This window comes from Acromyrmex echinatior, chromosome 11 (genome assembly GCF_024713525.1).
Source record: "Acromyrmex echinatior isolate Ae372 chromosome 11, ASM2471352v2, whole genome shotgun sequence".
Lineage (NCBI taxonomy): Eukaryota > Metazoa > Arthropoda > Insecta > Hymenoptera > Formicidae > Acromyrmex > Acromyrmex echinatior.
Window position 1 is genome coordinate 11,457,152 of NC_141862.1, and position 23,628 is coordinate 11,480,779.

Below are 23,628 nucleotides of genomic sequence, written 5' to 3' on the forward strand. Positions count from 1 at the left end.
CGATGTCAGTAGCACAATAAACGTATCGCGATGCACTCGTATAATTTCTCTGCGATTCTTTTTGCACTAAAATCACGAAGTTATTTACCTGAAGAAAGCACGTTTCGATTAAAATAATATAAATAAAGTCATCTTTAATTTTAATACACATCTGCAACTTAAAACAATATCAATTGAGTATAAGTCAACTCACTTATTTTGTTGGCAGAATAATCACTTTGCTACGTTCTTAAATATTATTAAAAACAAATATTTTCAAGATCGGTTTTTTTAATAAGTGATAAGTTATTTTTAAGTGTGAATTATATATAAAATTGTAATACATGTAACATTTTAAAGTATATTAATTTGCAAGCGAAATTCTCATTTGAAAGATTAATTCATAAAATTATATTAAATTTGAAAAAATTATCTATTATATTAATTTATGAAAATTTTAATAGATACAAAACAACAATAGATAATCAATATATCTGAGTAAAAATCAATATAAGCTATAAAACTAACATTTAATTAATCAATATCAAAATATGTATTATAAAAAGTCACGTACACAAAATATCTCTAAAAATCATAGATATAATATTAATGTTTTCAACCACAGAAACAGATTAAAATATAATTGTCAAAAAATGAAAATCGTTATATTTCTTTTTAAAGTAAACCTGTCGTACTTGTCAAAAATAAAATAAGATCTCATTTCAGCTTCAAGTTTCATACGGCGCGTTCCGATCGGTTCCGACGATTCGGCCGATCGCGTTGCATCGCGCCGAAACGCCGTAATCTGCATCCTATGCAGATTATGCGTGCGAGTTGCAGTTTCGCGTGCGAGGTTTATTTGCGTGCCGATAAGAGTGAGGCAGCGCGTTGTGAGGCCGACGCAATGTCGATGCCGAAGCTACCGGCGCGGCGCGACAGTGATGTAACGGTGGAAAATAAAGCGGTGACTCGCCAATATGGATATTGGTACCGTGCGCTCGGTCGCATCGCGCGCGCGCACGCGTAAACACGCGCGTGTCGGCCTGCTGTTCGCGTAGAGCGCGCGTGAACCAGGACTTTCCTACAATTCGGCCGACAGTTTTTGGAAGTCGCCGCGTCGTATCGGGTACCGGGACGCGTTCGGTGACACGTGCGTGAACACACCGTACCGTTATCGCGAGCTCGTTGTGCTGAAACATGCGTGCTGAAAACGCGAACGATCAATCCGCGAATCCAATCGTCCTATCTTACTCATAACGTGAATTACTAACGTGATCTCTTTCAGTATGAGTATTGCTACGTGGGATACGAACCGAATGTAATTCACTGGTAAATTGAAAAAAAAAATTGTACAACTAATCACTTGTTTGTGTATTATGTTTTACGAGCAGTGATCTTGATGTACAGGTGCAAACGAAAGCAACCATATCGTTTCTGGGTAGAAGTAAAAATTGTATGAACGTGCAGAATTAACACGCATTGTTCTTTATGTACTTTGGATAATGTATAGATTTAATATATTTCTTAATATATGCAATATTTCTTGATTCTTTGATTTTTCTTAATATATGCAATATTTGTTTATATTAGTAAATGATAAGTAACAGGACCCAAAGATGTGTACTTCTTCTGATCGATTTTGTGTTTGAATTAATATGTTTTCCTTTTTTTTCGACCTTTTTGTCTGAGCATAATATTTTGAAATAGAAAGATGAACGATTCTCAATTAACACTGGACATATACATACATACGTATATCGTGGTTTGTTTTCACTTTCGAACACTTTCTGTTCTTTTTATTTCAAATATTAAAGTTTTCATAATATTAAAGTAGAAAAACACACACACACACACACACACACACACATATACATACAAATAATTTGCAAATTATAAAAGAATAAAATTAGTGAATGAGTAGTAACAGTTTTATAATATTTCAAATTTAGAATAACATAAATAATATTGTTTAATAATGAAGAATCTCTCGATTCAAGAAGAGAGTATGATAATAATAATATATAAGCAAAATAAAGTCTGTATAAAAGCAATATTTTAAATACGAGCAAAATGAAAAGAAACAAAAAATCTTTCATTATTATTTATAGAATATTTCATAGAGTAATAAATAATGATCCAATCAAGCAACGCGAAGAAGTATGACTTTGAGTAAGCTAAAAAAAAACTTGAGAGATTCCATCATACTCTATTTTTATTGTATAAAAAAAATTTCTGACGGTTGTCGAAATACTTGCGGATCATTGATCATGTATTCACTAGTAAAAAATGCATATTATATATTAATTATAATCAAAAATATTATAAAGCAATTATTAGAAAAGTTTAAAATTATAATTAAAAGTTATTGGATTGGTTATAATTGATAACGATATTCGATTCATACTGTAAATTGACTTTTTCAATAAATAATTATAAAATCAAGACTGATAGCAAAGACATTTTTATTCTTCTTTTAATTTTCTATTTTTAATTTATAACTTCGTTGAAATTCTACAAATAACCTTGCGTTAAATCAATATTATCATTTAATTCACGATTAAAAAAAAAGAATATATATGTTGCAACGCGCGTTGTGCAGAATTTCAATGAAGTTATATTAAGACAAATAGCGCGGCTGGCAAGGCAAATTAAGGGGAAAATTAATTAAAATGTTGCAAGTGCGATCAATTAGACACGCGATTAAGATCTTAATTACAGCCGCGTTCCATTTTATGAGCGCGCGTTGACATTTTTTCACGTTTTTAATTTATTCTTTCTCTCTTTTCTTCTCTGTTTCTAATAAGACTTGATTTTCAATGGATAATAACAAAAATAATAAAGAAAATTTCTGACGAAAGAGAAAAACGACTAATTGCTTCGCAACGTTTTCGCAACAGCGATTTTTCGACGCTGACTTAATTTTAAAAAACGATGCTGATGTACAACTTTCACAAGGCAGGTTCTGATGCATGCGTAATCAGGATGACGAGGACGAAATACGGGAGGAGGGAAGCGGGCGACGAAAAGCCGGGCGATGTTTTGAACGGCGCAGATCAAAGAATTGTGGCAGTTTGACGCGGTTGATCAAGATTGTCACCGGGATCGATCACGAGAATCATGGGCAACGAATCATCCTGTTGCGCGTACCGTAACAAGAAGGTATGTAGGGCAAATATTCTTCAGTATCGCGATGTATCGTTGATAATACGAACAACAAGCAGACCGCGCTCGCCAATATTTCCTAGTATTTGTAAAAGATGGCAGCACCCTGTCTTTTTGAAGCAAGATACTAGATTACGATAAGATTTACTTCCGAAGTCAGCGCTAAATACGCTTGGAATAGCATTGGACCTCTTTGCGATTCTACGTCGAAGTAAATTAATGGTTCTTAATTTAATCTTTAAAACAATTTTCTTCGAGTGCCAGATTCATATAGGTTATTGAAGTAAACATGTAGATTGTATATAGTAATAAAGTCATTTTAAGGAGAAAATATGTGAAATATTAACTTATGTACTTTCAATGGTACAAATTACTACAAATTCAGTTGTGTTAATTCTTGTCCTTGTGTTTTTGCCTTGTTTTTTATGGTTCTGTCAGTTTAAATATTAACGCCACTGTTTTCTTGACAAATTTTTTTTTCTTGGAATTCAATCTTATTGATTTCATATACTATTTTTTTTTCTTTTCTTTTCTTTTTTTTGCATTGATCTTACCAAGTTAATATTAAGCTGACACCGTTACAATTTTTTTTTGAAATGGCACATGGTACAAAATTAATGGTACAATTTATTACAAAATGATGAGTACTAAAAAGTCCGATTTGGTTCTGTTGATTTGATCCTGTTAACTTTATAGACCTAATTCCGAAGGACGAGTGTTTAAAGACCATTGGTATGTACAGTTATTAATTCCTTTTTTAATTCCACGACGAGAGAAGAATTCACCGGTGGCATCTGTAGTTAGTAGTGATCAGTTACGTAGTCAGTCGATCGGCATCGTTACATCTATCAATGTGTATACGAGACAAAAACGCATGTTCTATAAAGAGATACCCATGGGAAGCGGGATAAACGAGTGCCCTCACGGGGAAGAGACTCTGTTTCTTTTTTCTGTCTTTCATTGCGATAAATATCATGCATTTTGCAACTGCTGTACACGATGGAACGGGCACGCGACCTTCGAGAATAACGAATGCTCGCACAATGTATGGTAGTCTATCTCTTAAAAACTGTAAGATATCAGCTAAAATACTAATATTTTCTAGACTGTTCATTTTATTAAAAGTTACCGATAATTGTAGATAATTGGCATTTATAGTTGTGATCTCAATAAATTACGATACAAATTTTGAATAAATTACTGATGTAATGAAAATAAAAGTTAAATTTAAATAGCACTATTGTTTCGTTAGTTTGTTGTTGGCATTAACGTTTTTGATATTACAATCTAAAGTCTATTAAATATCAAAAATGATTTTTTTACGTAATAATAAAAGATTTTTTACATAATAACAAAAAGATGAATTGTAGGACCATCTCTTGTTTCTTTTACCAAATTCTGTTCTTATTTAATATGTTCGTAGTCTGAGATGAGCGTTATTCGACTTATTGAATTTTATTTAATAAATAAAAAAATTCCAATAAAAGAAAAATCTGCAATAATTATCGCATGCTGTATGCCAAAGAAAAGATTTTCTCTAAAAATTTTTTCTTTACTTATTGTTAGCGCAATTAACATTTAACAAAGGTTGTATCAAATTGCTGCGACACCGGATAAAGATAATTAGATAATGTTTGGCGACAAAGCCCGTTTAAAATCTTGTTACTTTCCGTTAATGCGTATAGGAATAACGCATTTATATTTAATAATGCTAATAATGTTGCGAAGGCTTTTGAAAAAATACGCATTGTATTAGTTAACGTGATATTTTTCATTACCGAACCAAGAGAAACTCTCTTAATAACAATGTCACCCTCATCAAAACCACTATTTACCAAAATTAGTGTCATAACAATATATTTAATTCAAATTGAAATTAAGTATTTAAACTTTATTAAAAATTAAATAAAAAAAGAAAAATACAACAAAAATCACATAAGCTTATTGCAATTATGAAATCAAGAATAATAAGTGTATAAAAGTATAAATAATATGTTTATTATTGTCTTTATTTCTTAATAATAATTTTATAACTTGATAATAATTACTATACTAACTGTACAATTTCCTTTTATTAATTTAATCCTGTATTCTCTATATGTTCATAATATTGAGTGTATATTAGTTGTGCACATTGCAATTAAACATCAGCCAATTACAGTGCCAGAAAAACATTAAAAACTTATTAGACGAAAGTCATTGTCAGGGAAATTGTAATGTGTGAATCGTTGTCTGCTCCTCATAATATTTAATAGAAAAATATAGAGTAATAGACATAAAAACTTACAGTTTCACAATTTCAATGTCCATTTGAATTTTTTCATTAGGTTCAATTTCGTTTTCTTTTTCTTTTTCTCCTGTAGAACTTATTTGCTCTTGAATACTTCAATTTCTCTCTTCTTTTCGGCTTTTGTGTCTGTTTCTATTTCACTGCAAGAAAATTTTAAATTACATGATTCATTACATTAATACTAAATCAGAAATATACACATATTATGTCTAAAAGATGCTTAAATAACATTTTTGGCAAATATCTTATCCAAGAAAAATAAGAGGTTACAATAATGTCAATTTGACGTATTCATACTAATTGATTATTGATCGAATTTATATCATGATTCGGTCAATATGATGTTAATTGATATTATTTTGATTTTCTTGTTCTCTTGGGACATGTCCCAATTTTTTACATGTGTACTGACTAGGAATATTTGTATAATATATGGAACATTATTTATAAATAATCTATCTAAATTTTTAAAGTCCCTGTAAATAGATAACCCGTGTGCATTGGATAAAAAAAAATTTTGGCAACGATTTTTTAGTTGTAATGGAACTATAATTTGCACAAATTTCAACATGATCGAAAAACTTTGAAAATTTGGGTGAATCACTTTATATATGTATAAACTCCGTTTGTCGTCGATAGTTTTCACACTATGTAGTATGATTGAAAACGCTTGAAAAAAGTATACAATGGAATATGAATAAGTAATTGTGTCCCTGTAAAATTTCACTCCACTTCGACTGGTAGTATTTTCATTATTACTTGGAGTGACTGTTTACTCTAAAAGACTAAAATTCTATTCCAAGAAATTTAGAGAGGTCTAGATTTCTAGATAGATATCATTTATAAATTTTAATTATTTAATGAGTTTAATAGGCTAACGATAAGAAATAATTATTAAGCCTTTTACAATTATTAAAATTATTAATTTCTTTTTAAATCAACAATTATAAGAAAAGCATTGAATAAAACATTTAATAAAAAAAAACAATTATCTTGCTCTTACAATTGTAACTCATTTATACAAACTATGTACAACTTATAATAATTTCTCGTAAACTGTTGAAAAGAGTTGATTTATTGTGAATTAGTGGTAGAATATAATATAATATTAAAAGTTCAGCAAAAATTGTAATGTTAAAGATTGATCTTCTCTTTATGAGCTAACGACAATTGATTTGTCGATCATATGAATGCAGTGATTCTTTAATATGATTGGTTGCATTCAACAGAAGAAAACAACTTTGTATAATTATATGATTCTTTAATATAATTGATCTATGATACATTTAGATCCAATAAAAGAATCAAGGGCAGGAACCAACTATACTGAAGAATCTTACAACAATTACAAATAAACTGCTTTTTCTGCTAATCATTGATTTCACTGAAATCTAACTAAAGACAAAAACAAAGATTAGGTTAAAAAATGGCTTAGGTTAAAAAATTTGTAATATTCTTGTAAATAGTACATATTTAGAGTTCTAATATCCATTTCTACCAGTGTAGATTGATTTTAATCTTGGTACATAATTTACTCTTCATCTTTTTCTAAATGTAAAAATTAGAGGAAGATGAAGAATAAGTTAAATTGAGATTGAGGTTAATCCATATTGAAACGCGTATAAACAGCATAGGTAGCATCATTTATAGAAACGCGAATTGCGTCTTCATAAATCGCCAATTATTATGGCAATCTAACCGGAAGAACATTCTCATTTTTATTTCTAAATACGCGTTGTATATACTTCTCTGTAATTACTCGCATTTGCATGCCAATCACGTTGACGACGACGTAGGCGACGTTAGTCGTCGGACGGGCGCCAACAAGTCCGAAGTTGAGAATTCGAACGCGGATTACCACGGCGAGAAGCGAGTCGCGTGAAGTGAGCCGCGAGAGCGGAGCGAACTCGCTGGCTTCAGTGCGATGCCGGCGGCCACGTTGAAGGGACGAAATTGTTCGATTCTCTCGTTCGGGGACGACGTGCAATCGAGCCTCGCGTCAGGGTTTATCCGCTGGTCAATAATCGAGCTAATTCATCATAATTGCAAAAAATGTGTGTCATTATTCGTTAGTCGCTAGTTGCGCGAGCCGAAAATCGAGGCGAAAATCGATGAATTTTCGGTATCAGTTACACGGTGGTACCGCGCGTATCGCGAATATTCGCGATGCTATTGGATGCGATGCTCAACCGTCGTGATTTGGTGTGAAGTGATCGTCGCGTTCTCCGCCTGTTGGGCGCGCGTGGGATAGTAGAGGAAGGGGGGATAGGTCGTATTCTCGATTCTCGAATCTCGTAAACGCTCGCAGCGGAACGGATCGTTGACGCGCGAGAGAGGGAGAAGACGCGAGTGCGTCCGCAGTCAAGTGGTGTATGTGTATGTGTGCATGTATATGTGCGCGGCGTGTGTGTGACGTAACACTATCGTTACGCGGCGCGACTGGCGCAAGGCACGCGTACGTTTGTTGTTCCTGACGTTTTCGCTCCATCGAATTATGCATCGCTGACAGAGGTACTTCATCGCTATTATTTATGGGATCAGTGCTTTGATGTCTATGACGAAGATGCGCGGTAAGATTTACGGTCAGGATGATATTTTTACAAGATTTCCGGGTCTATTCCAATCGCTGTTGCTTTTTTAGTATGGCCAAAGTGCGTGCGTTTGTGTGGCCGGAAATTTATTAATATAAGTCGGTTAATCGACAACTCGTCGCCGTGTGTGATGATCGGCGGTGAATCGGAAAAAAGAGATTGAAGAAACCGAAGTGGAAGATGCGTACCACAGCGCCACCGAGGACTGTCAAGCAGTTCCGGAGGAACATCGGTCACGATGCTCCTTTGAACTACAGGAACCGATTGGTACGTTGAAATCTCGGTCGAAATATTATATACAATGTGTGCGAAAAGTATTCGTACAGAGAAAATATTTTTAAAAAGTAAATATTATCCAGCGAGAAATGAGTCATCGAATTGATGTCGAATCGATATCGATATGATGATTTCAATCCCAATTCGACGTTTAATTGATGATCATTTGTTGTTGGATGATTAACAATTTATTCATAAAGAATAAAATAGACTGTATGTTTCTTAAAATTATATATATATACCAAAAAGATGTGTATTAATTATAAAAAATATATCATCTGAAAAATAAGCGAAAATTAAAAATTCTATTTATTTGGATGCTCTAAAAGTATTCGTACAGTCGAGAAATTTAACTTTTAAATCAGGAATACATACGAAGCTCATTTGTTTATGTTATAGAATAGAATATATTCATTGCATAAAATTGCTAATTAATGTTTATTTTTTACCAATAAGACTTTTTATAAAAAATTTCCTTGTACTTATACTTTTTGCTCTCTGTATATATTTTTTAGAGTTTATTTTAACTGTTCTCTTCGTATTGTTCATTGTTCTAATTTAACGTCAAATTTATTACATATAATTTATGTATTACACTGAAAAAAAAAGATGTATCAATAGCATTATTTTAATTGAAAATAATCTTCCTGAAAAAAAATACATATATATATATATGGACATATTTCATATATAATTGTATATAATTTTATATAATTATATGTAATTGTATGTATAATTATATGTATATATAATTATATATGAAACATTTTTTCCTGGATTTTTAATTCAATAACACCATTACTGAAACAAATATACGTCATGCTTTTGTTTTAATAAAATTTCGTTTGTTTCATTAATACTTTTGTTAAAGCAACAAGATTATTTTTAATTAAAATAATACTGTTAATATAATATCGTTTTTTTTTTTAACGTCTTATACGATGGGGGATTATTACTGATTTTACTATCAATATCATTTAAAAGTGGTAATCGAAAGCATTTGCGAAATTCAAATCTTGTTTGTCGCGACATCGTTTCGTATTTTTAATGATCTCAAATTTTTTTTTTTTTCTTTGAGAAGGTAAATGTGAGCGTATTCTCGATGCAACAAACGGCGCGTTGCAAACACGCGAGAGGAAACCGGTTCTCTTCCTTATAAGCTTTAAAACATGCAGTTTCCTTTCACCTTCACGGGAGACTTATCGGCGTCGTTCGTGCATGAGACAGAACATTTTTGCGTGCGCATTACGACGTGCATCTAAATTCACGCGTACACAATCACACGGAATTAAGTTAAAATGAAACAAACTATAATTGTCATAAACTATAATTGTCACAAACTATAACTCACTCTTATTGGACCAGAGTATATCAGTTCAGAACTTCGGGTGGAAAAAGAACAGATTCTTAATTCAAATCCGTATCATACTATACATGGAAAAAACCAAAAAAAAAAAACGATTGTTAAGACGAAAGTCGCCCATCAACACATTTTTTGGTTATAAGAATTTGATAACCTTAAGATTGGCATATCTTAACGGATATGACTATATATCTATCTTATGATTATCGCAATCAAATGTATTAATGGGCGAAAATTATCATTATTTCCGGTTGTGACAACGATAATATTTTTTCTGTGTAGTAACATTTTTTTTATAATCACAAATTTTTAATTGATTTATTTTTGTTTCTTGTTTGTGAAAAAACTGCCGTAACTTCATACAGAAATAATGAAGAAAAAAGAATAGAGAGAGGGGGAGGAGGAGAGAGAGAGGGGGAGGAACTAAGAAACACATCGGTGGTTTCAATATCAAAATATTACGTGGAGAATTTTGATATATGTACTTACATTTACATAAAATATGTATATATTTTTTAAAAAGATATTAAACATGCATGCACGAAACATATATAAAGATAAGTTTTGCCATTTCGATGATATTTTTTATATTACAAACTTTTGTTAATATTAATATACATAAAGGATGGCTCGATTTATCGAATTCAACTTTGCTAATACTTAATCTGTCTTCATTCGTTTACAAACTGATAATTAAATAAAAACAGGGAAAACCCCGGGCGAAACGATTGCGATAACCCACACCTATTCTGTCTCAGGGTCAATACTTATTTCCGATTTTGCAGACGTTTTTTTTTGCCACTTTGACAATTAAGTCACTGGTAAACAAAAGTAACCATCGGATATTTTTCCACGCGTTCGTTTATAATTATTGTTATCTGATGACGAAACTTGACTATCTTTTTTACGACTTAATTATTCAATTTTGTTATTACAATTGCTGACGATAAATGTGTGAAGACCAAACATTGCTATGTCAAGTCATAGTCAATATTTACAAGACAAACTCATATCACCACACATATAAGGATTATGCAAGTCGTCTGTTCATACGTTATGTATAAAAAAAAATCAATATGACAATTAATTAAATTATATTATGAATTTCATAAAATAGCAACTTGTTACTTTTCTATCAAATTTGCTACACATCTATGTATTTTACAATTAAAAATATTTAATATATTTTTGCGTTTAAAAAATATTTACACTTGAAATGTATTTGTAATCTGTATTTGTAATCTTGTATTTGTATCTGTTTGCAAAAAATTGAAAGCAAAATCTTTCAATTATTATATGAGACGTGCCATGGTAAAACATTATAAGTACCTGCATTTTCCAATTTTTGGAAGAAGAGAAAAAAACATTTTCTTAAAAACTCATTTTAAAAATTCTACAGAATATATTACCGTAATAACTAGATAAGAGCAATCAATTTCTGCAAACATTTTTAAGTAATTCAAATTTTTTTTAATTATATCCAAATTGTTGAAATTTTAAAAGGTTGTAAAATCATACAAAAATGTAAATAAAAAAAGTATTAAGTCCAAGTAAAAATAGCATCAAAACTTACAACGTTTTGAATTACATTATTCATTTTTCTCCGTTTGAAACAATACTTTCTTACACAAAATATTAGAATGTGATAAAACTTAAAATTTGTATCTGTAATAAAACGCATTTTCACAATCACTTAAATATTTTGCTACGCCTCATATATAATTAATGAGAAATAGTTAAATATTTGGAAGTATTAAGGTTTTAAGTTAAATCGTATAGGTCGTATCAGATGTAATTGATTGAATAGTCTTATGATAATGATTTAGAACAAGTCGAGAAAGAGAGGGGGGAGAGAGAGAGAGAGAGAGAGAGAGAGAGAGAGAGAGAGAGTCCACATACTATAATTGAATAAAATCGTGAATTCGAGTTACACGCAGGATTGTTTCTTTGGAATATCTAATGTAACTATACAGATCGACATGTGAACGGCGTGCGTGTTTTCAAAAATTACCGACGGCGATTTGTTATTAACGCCGGTCAATTTGCTTTTTTCACGTGTGCATGATAATGACTCGCCCACTACAGATTATCGATAACGAATGAGTTCTGTACACGACCGATAAATTTACAATTTAAATCTCGATATTTTAGCATACACGATATTAGTTTCCTTATCTGTTTACATCAGTCACCGAAAATATTTCTTCGAATTTTCCATTACTTATCATTTAAAATTTATTAGCGCTCAGTATTTCTGACAAAGAGATTAAGAACGTTCTTTTTAAGATTGAGCTCAATAAGTCTCGACTAATCCTTTATGTACGTTAATACTAAATCTAATACAAAAAAAAATATCGTCCAAATGGCAAAACTAATGCATTCAAATAAAAGATCGAAACTTGTGTCCGTAATTAGAAACGTAAATTCATACAGTCATTATTTGATTATTGAGTTATTAAATTTGTTTCAAAAAAATTACACATCATAATGCAATTATTTTATAAATATTCTATATTGCATCTGTCATATCTCCTATTTTTATTATTAATTAAGAAAGTTAAAAAAATAGGAGATAATTTCTTAAAGAAATCTATTATTTTTGTATTAAAAACTTATTCCATCGCAAATTATTATTATAACAATGTTTCATGCATGTATGTCCAAAATTTTTTCAAAAAGTATATTATTTTACTTGAGAAAATTTTGTTCGATGATGAAGAACTAATTTAATGTATTCAATTATATAATTATATAATAATATAATAATATAATTCTATTTTAACATCATAAATAGAATTTATTATTTTGTTTTATTTTTTGGGTATTATTTTTATCTGGCTTTATCTGGCTATTAAATTTTATGTGCGTGATATTTGCGAAACGATTGACTCACGAAATGCAGACGTTATCGTGTGCGATAACAAACAAAAACGATGCCAGTCATAATTTTTTTTCTGCATCTGCGTAACGACATCCATTATGCAGATCTACCGGCGTCAGGGATTTTTCAAAATCGGCAGATGCAGCCGCCGGCAATGCGTCATTAACGCGCATTTAACGTTGCAAACATGCCGCCCACGCCTGGCGGCGACGTCAGCCTTGGCCGACATTTTCATCGTTATTACTTTTCCGTTTCTTTTTTACGTGAAACTAATAAAGATCGTGCCCGCGGCGTCTTGAATTATTTATGAGATTCGGGATGGAAACGACGGCTAAACGTTAATGACAATTTTTCCTCGGTGACTCCTTGCGAGCGTTATGAAATTATGCGTGTCGTTTTATGAACGACGCGTGTATGAGATTGTTATATGACTTTTAACACCAGAGAATGGCGAATTAAAGTTGTGATTGACGAGTGATTTTATTCGTACGGACGTTTCAGACTTCATAAATCTTATTTAAGAGAACCATTTAAAATAATTTGCGATGGCAATGGAATAAATTTTTAATACAAAAGTAATAGATTTCTTTAAGAAGTTATCTCCAATTTTTTTAACTTTCTTAATTAATAATAAAAATAGGAAATATAACAAATGCAATATAGAATATTTTTAAAATAATTGCATTATGATGTGTAATTTTTTGAAACAAATTTAATAACTCAATAATCAAATAATGACTGTATGAATTTACGTTTCTAATTACGCACACAAGTTTCGATTTTTTATTTGAATATCTTAAATTCCAAAATCTATGATATTGCTTTTCAATGTATTAGCATTATAAAATTATTAATCAATATCAAATGCCTTTCTCATAAATCTCACATTAATGAAAGGAGTGAAATTATCTTAGTAGCTTGTAAACTCCAGCTGTTATAATTAATGATAAGTGATCTGTCGCGCACCATCGATGATAAATCGATGGAAAGAAAGCCGATTAGTAATTCGACCTTCTCGACCTAATCTGCGCTTTATGTTCTATCTTCGGCATTAAAGCCACGAGATCCTGACCTTGTATGGCGTCGATATACCTTTCCGACCATTAATGCATAAATCGTGTAACGATGACAAGATTATATGTGCCAAATATTTTGAATAAGAAATGTGTCTCAAAGAGAAAAAGAGAAACAGAAATCAAGGAAATCTCACATATCAAGTCTCAATCTCTTGATTGCCAGTAACGATTATCGTCGACGAACAATGACGATCCTTCGACATAACTGCGTGGCGATTTTAACGCGCAGTCTGAAATTATACTAATGAGAGATGTGAAGCTTAAAAGGTTGCATTGGTGAACATTAATGCAACGCTGATTGAACGTTGTAACGCAACATACGATCAGATAAACTTCTATCTAAGCTTCCATTTAGCACGAGCATTGGTTGTAATGAATTCGATTTTTTCCAGCGATACGATCGACGTTTGCTTTAATAATTAATATTTGCTTAAGCTGCTCATAATAGCTCATAAAGAATGAATAAAGATGAAAAATTCTATAAAACCAATAATGTTAAAATCAATTATAATAATGTTTAGACATTAGAGACATTTAGATTAAATCGATTAAATTAATTTTTACAATTATATTTGAAAAAAATTTAGTATGAAAATGCGAGTATTTTTCTTAATTTTTCTTTCAAAATAATTGTAATTTATTATTGATCAAAAATTGCAATATATGATTAACGCAGTTTAAATTTAAAGGTGCTATTGAATACACAACGTGAAATTATCAATGCAATAGAATTGAGTAGAATATACCAAGTATTTTCTGATTATGAAATCACGATTTGTTATTGAATGATAATTATTAGTTAGGCGGATAAATCGGATTGTTATGTGTATAACAATAAAATAAGTCTCTGATTGTCTTTAATATTATAATAGAATTACAAGTTCTATTATAAGTAGCTATGGTAGCATTCTCTTGTAAGAGTGAAGTCTGATCATGTCGAGAGTTCGAGTTTTTATGTGTTTGATCGATTTGTGCGGGATTTAAGCGGAGAAAATTGCGGGAAAAATAAGTAATAGCGCTGCTAATAACGACAAATTGCAGTATCTCAGACGAAAAAAAAGTGGAAATAATTATTTTAAATGGTTGGAATGCGTTTTCCGGAGAGCCGTGATAGTTTATGCAAATCGCACTCGGTAAATACCGGTTCTCGAGAGATGTTGCTGCTATGCACAATGGTTGCCATATCGGCGACACAGTGAAAGTAACTACATAACATAACTGTGCACAATTCGCGTGCAATCATAATTATTGCCATAATTATCAGCGATTAATCACGCTTCAGTGATTTGCAATCCCGAATTTTTCAATCGAGTGTAATATGCTTCTTCTTTCTCTGCATAGTCTCGAAAAATTTGCGGTTGCTATTGTTTAATGAATAAATGTTTTCGTATACAATATTATTGGATATTTATATATTATCTGTCAGCTTTTGCTTCTTTATTATGAAAAATTTATTTATATATATTACTTACAATAATTTATTTAGAAAAATATATTATTAAAATAATAGTTTAATGCTTATATTTGTATAGATATAAAGAGCAGTTTTATTATGTAATTCATTAAATTGATTTGAGAGAGAGAGAGAGAGAGAGAGAGAGAGAGAGAGATTACTTTTAATGATTAATTTCGAATTATTAAAAAAAAATTACTCAATATTTTTGAATATTTTTAAATTAAATAAATAATTTTTAAACAAACAGAAAGACTACGAGCCTAACTCGTTTTTAAGCTCTTTGTCTTTCTGTTTGTTTAATTTATTGAGCCTTATTACTATTATAAATAATTTTTAAATTAAATGATACTTAAAACATTATTAAGGATGTTATATCGTCAATTAGTGTTAAGTTTTAATGGAGAATACCTAAAAGTAAAGAAACACGAGGAGAAAGAGGAACATTGTTATTTATTTATGGATTTCATTGACAGATATTTTTTTATTACTTTTAATATTTATTTATTATTTTTTTTATTGTAATGATAGTAGGTAGAAATTGAACAATTGAAAAACCAAGCAATAAGAAATTAGAGGTACTATTTATTGCTAAAATATTATTATTTATTGCTAAATAAATATTATTAAACCATTATCGATAATTTAGACATTGAACATGCATCAAACCACTGCATACATCGTCGTCTCGACGTCTGTAAACAAACCTCCAGTTATCTGCACCACTCTCGAATATTGTTGCCACTATCAGCAACTAATTGTAAGACGACTCGCTATTATCAAATCCCGTCTACGTTGTCTTGTCGTCACATGATGAAAGTCGAGACAGATGAAGTTTGAATATATTGTTGAAAATGTTGCGTAACGAATGAACAATATTGAATTTGCAGATGTAAATGAAATAAAAGATTCTTAAAATGTTCTAGTAGTATTTAGTATTAATTTAATCAAATTTTAAATAGAATAATTATATTCTATTTATTTTAATAATAGTTTCTAATAATTTTATTTTTATTTATTTAATTTCTTTTCTTTCATCTACCGAATTTGAAGCTTAAGTTAATTTAATATAATCATATTTTTCAAACAAGACAGAATAATAACTTGAAACTTTGCTACACAGAAAAACATATACATACAAGATTTTATCATACAAAAAATAATTATCAAGATATTAGATTATTAAGATTAATATAAATACGGAATGTATTTTTAACTTTGTCATTTTTTAAATTAATTTCGTTAATATAGAAATAAACTTCAATTGAGAATTTTTGGCGTACATCTTAAAATATTTTGTTGATATTTTGTTTTAACAAATTAAACAGAAATAATTGCATAAACGGAGACTTTCAGATGTAGTTGAAATTTTTTGGAGAACGTAGAGATATCTCGCAATTCCGCGGTTTCGAGAGCAAAGACATTCCACGTTTGAGAGAAAGGATAAGTATAACGGCAAGGAGGCCCGTGCCGATCGGTGAATGAAATTTAAGTGGGTCGCGCATGAATGAAATCGTGCTTACCCGGTTCGTTTCATTTGCGCGCATACTACATGCATGCACGCTCACTCTCGCGTGGGCGACCGGACGTGATTTAAAGCGAATACGCTTGACCGGTTACAAATCGACTCTCCACGATTTAGATTTTTCATCGATCCACATGGCATTCCCATTTTCTGTTTAGATAGTTTTTAATTAGGGATGGAAAAGAAAAGAGATTTGGATTAAATTTTGATGAAATTATTTAATTTAAAAAATTACATCGCACGAAATGTCTTTTTTTTTTATAATATTGTTTAAATAATACATTCTTAATGTTCTGTATTTACTTTTTGAAAAGTAAGTAAGTTGATTAATATGTGTAATTCAGGATATTTATTTAAATTACAAGATTTCTAATAAAATTATTTAATGAAATTACAAGGTTTCTTAAGTAATCATTCTTATTTCAGAGAGACACTTATTTATTTGTGCTCTTAAAATTAATTGGAAGATTGATAAATCTGGATCATGCAAAGATTTAAGTTTTTTAACGCTTGTCTATCGACTATTTAAATGAAGTGCCTATGCAGGTGCACGTAAACACTTGCAGGATGTGCGTGACAACGTTGCGATGTTCTTCACGTCTCATGTTACCATTTCTCTTATTTTTTGCATATAAAATTTACAAGTAAGCCGATTTAATAAATTTGATTGCGATCGTGTCTTAAAGCGAGATCCGATCTTGTTTTTCGATTTCAGTTCTCGACGTTCGCATTGATATTAATTAATTCATGATCGATAGTGTTTTTTCCAATCTGATACATTAAGTTTATTTTTTATCGATGAATTCTACGTTTGCCTAGCTGGGTCCTTCACTTAATCAAATCTTAATGAATAAATTATATAATAATGCGCTATTTATGTTCTCTCAAAATTTGCAAAAAAAATATTTGCGCTCGTTTGGTTTAGCTAAAAAAAAATTTTTTGTGAGAAATTGAATAAGCTGTCAATTAATAACAACCGATTTGGAAAATCAAATACACACAGGATTTATACGCTATTTATGCGCTTTCATATTCATATAATTTCAATTTTTGCGCTGCATTCCTTAAGACACTTTCCTCTTGGAACAAACAATCATATTCATCTCTAAGTCGTTTAAAATTGCAAAATTACATTATGCAAAATATAACTTCGATTTATGCGCTATGATTTCCAAGTAATTGTGTTTTTATTTAAAAATTAAAGATGATAATGTAAAAGGATTTTGGAAAAGATTAAAGATCAAAGATAAATCAAAGACAATGGTAAATATAATAAAAAAAGTGATAATACTTTTATCCTATTTGTTAATTTCTTTCTGTTTTGCATAATTAGATAGTATAATTTTGCAATTTTAAAAACTTAGGTTGTTTGCTCCAAGAAGGAAGTCCTTTAAGGATTGCAGTGCAAAAATCGAAATTACTTGGAAATAGTAACGCATAAATTGAAATTATATTTTGCATAATTAGATAACATAATTTTGTAATGTTAAACGGCTTAGGGATGAATATGACTGTTTGCTTCAAGAGGGAAATGTCTTAAGGAATGCAGCGCAAAAATTGAAACGATGTGAATATGACAGTCCATAAATAGCGCATAAATCCTGTGTATTTGATTTTCCATCGATTGTTAGTAACACTGACGGCCTATTCAGCCCCTCACAAAAAATTTTTTTTAGTTAAATGAAATGTGAATTTTTTTTTTGAGAGCGCATAAATAGTACATTATTATGTAATTTATTCATTAAGATTTGGTTAAGCGAGGACCAGTTAGGCAGACGTATGAATTCTTTGAACTAATGCACATCGGTGCAATACATTAAAATACAGTTAAATATTATAAATATAATTTGTATTAAATATTATATAATAATTTATATACAATATTAACTATAGTTAAGATTATATTTTTTAAAAATATAGTTGATATCAGATATAGTTTGTTTTACTTGAACTTATTGCACTATGTGCATCAGTTCAGTAAATTCTTAAAGAACAAGCCTATTGATATACTGTTGTGACACATAGCCGACTTTGATTGACATAGATAATAATTAGATCTAATCAACACAACATTCTATTTTATCAGATGTGATATGTGTCATTGCTGTTTAGTTTTTATCAAATTATCAGATATCAAATTATTTCTTATAAATGCAAAAATACTACATTGTCATGTACTATTGAGTCATTATTATAAAATTATTTTAAAATTATTAATTATAAAATTAGCAAATTATAAAATGATGAAACTAGCATACGATCATTGTTATGATACTCTTCTATAAAATTATTGTAAAGTTATTAAACCATTAATAGTATTAAATACAGTATGTCATTATATAGTATTAAACCATTTTGAAAAAATTACTCCAATAACGTTCCAAACTTCAATTAGCTAAAATTATAAAGAAATTGCATTTGGTAATAATGAGGAAAGTATTAATCGCCACTGTTGTTACCAGCAGAACGGTATGAATCATATATTTTATTTCGAGAATCAAAGTAATACTGAAATAGACGCCGTCCCACGACGAGAAAAGGCGAATCGTTTATTTAAAGGATTTGGACTGGATATTCTGCATCTCTCTTTCTCTTTCTCTTTCGTTTATGAATACATATAAATAATTAGATATTTCCAAGAAATAATTTGACTTCTATATCTTGCCTAAATTTTAATATTTAAAATATAAATTTGATATAATATAATATTATATAATATTATATTATATGGTATTAAATTTAAATATAATATAACATTATTTCGTATGAAAAGTATTATGAAAAAGATTTGAATTTATACGTACAAATAATTTATAAATATGAGCATATGAATACTTATTAGTTTGACTATTCAAAAAGATCAGGAGACGCGGTAATGTTTCCGGCTATGTTAAAAAAAAAAGACACTACAAGTTATAATATATCTTCTCCATTCTTATTTTCTTTTTCTTGACTCCCATTTCTATCTCTTTCTTTCTCTTAGTGTTATGTAAAGTTTCTTGAGGGGCACGTGGGCTGCGTCGGTTCGGACGTCATGTCAGAGTTTCCGGTATATGTATCGTGCTTTTCTTATCGTGCTTCTCCCTAGTGTGCCAGCACACGGAATTGAAATTGCACGCTTGTGGCCTCATTGAAAGACGTCAACGCATTGCGAAATAAGCGGAACCATGTATATACTTTTAACAGATACGCATTTCTTTCAAACGAACAATAAATATGGTACCAAATAAAAATGAACAGAATTTAGTTAATGAACGGTAATATACAATAACGATGCATTGTTATTATTATCATAGTAAATAAAGCGAAGAGAAGGATTTATTCTTTTTTGGAAAATACAATAGTTGTTGAGTCAATATTTGAAATGTAGGTTTAAAAAATATAAATCTTTTAAATCGCAATTTTATTTGAACTTAGCTATTCTTAATTATCGAATTAAATAACAATATATTTTTTTTTAAATAAAGAAAAATTGTTGAAAGAATGAAGATCTAAAAAATGCTAGAAGTTGCTATAAAATATTTTATATATTAGGTGTTGGAATTAATTCGTAGCGTTTTTTAATGAAAGAATGTTATTTATTTTACATGAGCATTAAAAAATACATTAATGAAAGTACTTCCCATCACTTGTAAAACGCTACGAATTAATTCCAACACCTAATAATATATTACAGTTTTTCTATATAATTATAAATATTAATAATAGTTGTAATAATTATACCAAGATTTGATAATTTGATAATATCATCATATTATCATCATATTATCAAAGAATATGTAATGACAATCGAATAAAGATTAAGAATGTTTCTCATGATATGACAGAGTTATGGAGTTTCTTGGAAGAGTTCAAGACGATCGCTTTCGATCTTTTAATGCCAGGTCTGAAATAATCGAATAACAAAGATGCTCTTGGCATCAGTTTGGCATTTCATCATTCTGTTTGTACAATGTCGTAAGGAAATTCGAGATTATACTTGCTGCCAGTCAGACTTGATCTCGTGTTAAACGCGTTTCTATTTTTCGAATCGTTAATGAACTCGGCACAAGGAATGGGTAACAAACGGATGGCATAATTGCGATAATAATTTTTAATATTTTAACAATTAAGTTAAAAATTCTGCACAGCCAATACATTCTTCAATCGATATATCAAATTTAAAAAAATAGTAATATAAACTCATGATTATATTTTATTTAATTTGAAAGAGATTTATTACTTATTTGTATTGACTTTATTTTTAAAGATAGTTAATCTTGGAAATGTTTTAAGTGAGGTTATTTCTTCCCGTATAATATCTTGTTAAATCTTCCTGTATAATGTCTTCAAAGCTGCAATGATTTTCTACGGTGATTTTCCCATGCGAGACTTTGGTCGATTATTTATCGATTAACGCGCCTTTCTCTTTCTTCCTGCTCACGTGATTGCGGATCTCGTGAAGGAGATTTCGCACGCAAAGCTATAAATTCGCTCTTTAGACGAGTGTTTATGTAGTTCTGTTCACGCAGGACTGTCGTCCGCCAGAATCCCAAATAATCACGGAAAATCGGTGGTTCTGGCGCGTTTACAAAAGTGTTTCGTCACTACCGTGTCTGTGGCATCGTGAAGGGAATTGAGGTCGTTCTTTATAACCTTCACAAGTTCAATCTCATGATTTGATATTTATATTGATTTAGAATTAATTTATATCAATTTTTTGCAATTTTGCTTTCAAATAAAATTAATATATTGATTTATTGTAATTTTATATAATACAATATATATTTGAAAACATTTTCTCATTCTTTCTTTTAATATTTGACTCGTAATTATATAATCTATTAAATCATGTACTGGTTTAATAAAAATATAATACGAGTGTTTGAAAATATTTACAAGATATAGTTGAATGATGTATTATACAAAGAAAGACTAAATAAAAAGACAAACCAAGTGCTATGTAAGATCTTATCTTGATTAACTATTACTATGGATAAAAGATTTATAATTTGATTTATAATGTGCATTAGACGTAAAAATCGAATCGATCAATCTGCAGTCACGATATATCTTGGATTCTCACAGCAGTTGTCTTGGATTGTTATAAGTCATTCCTATGCTATGTAGGTCGTATTGGACACTTCGTGAGTGGACAGACGTAATAATTGACATAAATAATGGGACACATAACATTGTAACAGTAGTAGTTAGATCTCGATAAACCCGAGGATAAACCCATCATAATCATACACTCATTGAAAGTATATGCGAGAAAATGCAATGACTGACATTTCACAGAACTACGCATGCGAGAATATGCGATCAGTAATAAATGTCTCCTTATTCCGATATTTGCAGCGAGTCCTAATTGCAATTATTTATTTTTAGGAATTATTTTATGAATTAAACTTTTAATTTTAAAAAATTAAAATTTTTTTAATATATCGTAAAACTTTATATAAAATGTTGTAGAATTTTACAATTTTATAATTTTAGAATAAATATTAGAATTTTTATGACATATTAAGATTTGTTGTCGTGTGTGACTACATACAACTGCAAGATCGGCAAGGTCAGCGACGAAACGCAATATCGTGATGCAGGTAAGCTCACGATGATTATTTTCCCAATCGATACAGCGTTCGTTTATTTATTCACCGCGCTAAGTGGTGCCGTCTTCTCGCAATTTTCTCTGACGCAAATTAGCACGTGTGACGATGTTATTTGAGATTATTTTTACAAGTCCTGCGGTACGTTTATATTCGGGATGATTCATGTAGGTCACGTAGGACAAGAAACACGCGCGTGGTGTTGCACTGCGATAAAGCACAATGATATTTCGCCATTCGTTGGGCGATCCTGATCGTTCAAAGAATATAGATTTATTTTCTTGCAGAAAGATTTCGCGGATTTCTTTGTTCAGCTCATTCACCTCGAGGATTTTCCAAAAACTATACCGGAATTCATTCCGCGAATCCTTCGTGAAAGGCGGCGCTGTAATTAATAACCGTGCGGGCAAAGCGCGAGTTGCCAGAATTAGACTTGCAAAGCACCGGCATGTCCGCGTGCGTACCAGTGCCGGTGTACCGACTAACCGCATCCAGCCGTCGTGCGAGTGTTATTAGCAAGTCAAATTTCGGAATAGAGCCTTAGGCTCGGCCTGCGGAAAAGCGTATACGGTTTATTTGCGTCGTGACCAGCCTGCAAGATCGAGTTCGGAATTCATAATTCGTGATGCGCGACGCCGTCGTTTTAAAAACACAGCGTGGCATCGAGCCGTATAGATGATAGGTATGCAGGTGTGACACCTTGCCAATGCTTTTATAGATACCTTTTAAAAGAGATAAACGAAAAGTAAAAAAATCATATGGATAAAAATGGAGAAATGCGCGTGTAATGTATACGCGATTTATTTACTTATTTATTTTAATAGAAATTCAAATTTATTATTATTAATGACTTTTCTGTTAATTTATGCCTTTTATTGGAGAGCTTCTTCAAAGTATGTTTTCCATTTGACGTGCATGTACCTCATATATATATTTCATGAAAGTTTTGCAAACAAAATCCCAGGATTAAAAAGTTGCTATCCATCAGTCGTTCAATTATCCATGACTTCTAACGCGACTCACATTGGAATGTCGGCGTGATTTATTTCGTCGTTACCGCGCATTCCATTTTCATTTTTTGCGTAACGCATCGCATAAATCGCACGAGCCTTTTTAAGTTCTCTCGGGAATTCACGCTTACGTAAATTCGATACACGGGAGATCGCCACTGTAATGGACCCGTTCGCTGATCTATCGGTGTTTTCTTGTACGGTAATTATCTGGAAGGTAATTACCTCGTCACACAGCAATTACATGCTCTCGACCATCTCCGGAGAGGAGGAGCCACGCGCGCGGAATCGAACTGTGGACATCCGTTTCCATTACATGATAGACGTGATTTCTCGACACTATCATTAAATCTCATTAGTTCGTTGATTTCTTGCCGCATGTATAAATTCCAGTGCAATTTAATTGCCGTTTGGCGGTTTTGTTACCGACT

General features: G+C 30.8%; 1 protein-coding gene across 3 annotated transcripts in view; it reads left to right on the plus strand.

Moving 5' to 3' along the window:
• Positions 1 to 826: 826 nt before the first annotated feature.
• Sarm (sterile alpha and armadillo motif) overlaps positions 827 to 23,628 on the plus strand; it is a 99,818-nt gene continuing 77,016 nt past the window's right edge. Inside the window, exons 1-2 of one of the 3 annotated variants that reach the window (XM_087410994.1) lie at positions 827 to 1,308; positions 2,935 to 3,138. In XM_087410994.1, coding sequence (XP_087267120.1) covers positions 3,097 to 3,138 — 42 coding nt within the window. In that variant the 5' untranslated portion in view covers positions 827 to 1,308; positions 2,935 to 3,096. Of the gene's footprint in view, positions 1,309 to 2,934; positions 3,139 to 7,360; positions 8,002 to 8,072; positions 8,290 to 23,628 lie in introns of those variants that run through there. The other 2 variants (XM_087410995.1, XM_087410992.1) reach the window with 2 other exon arrangements.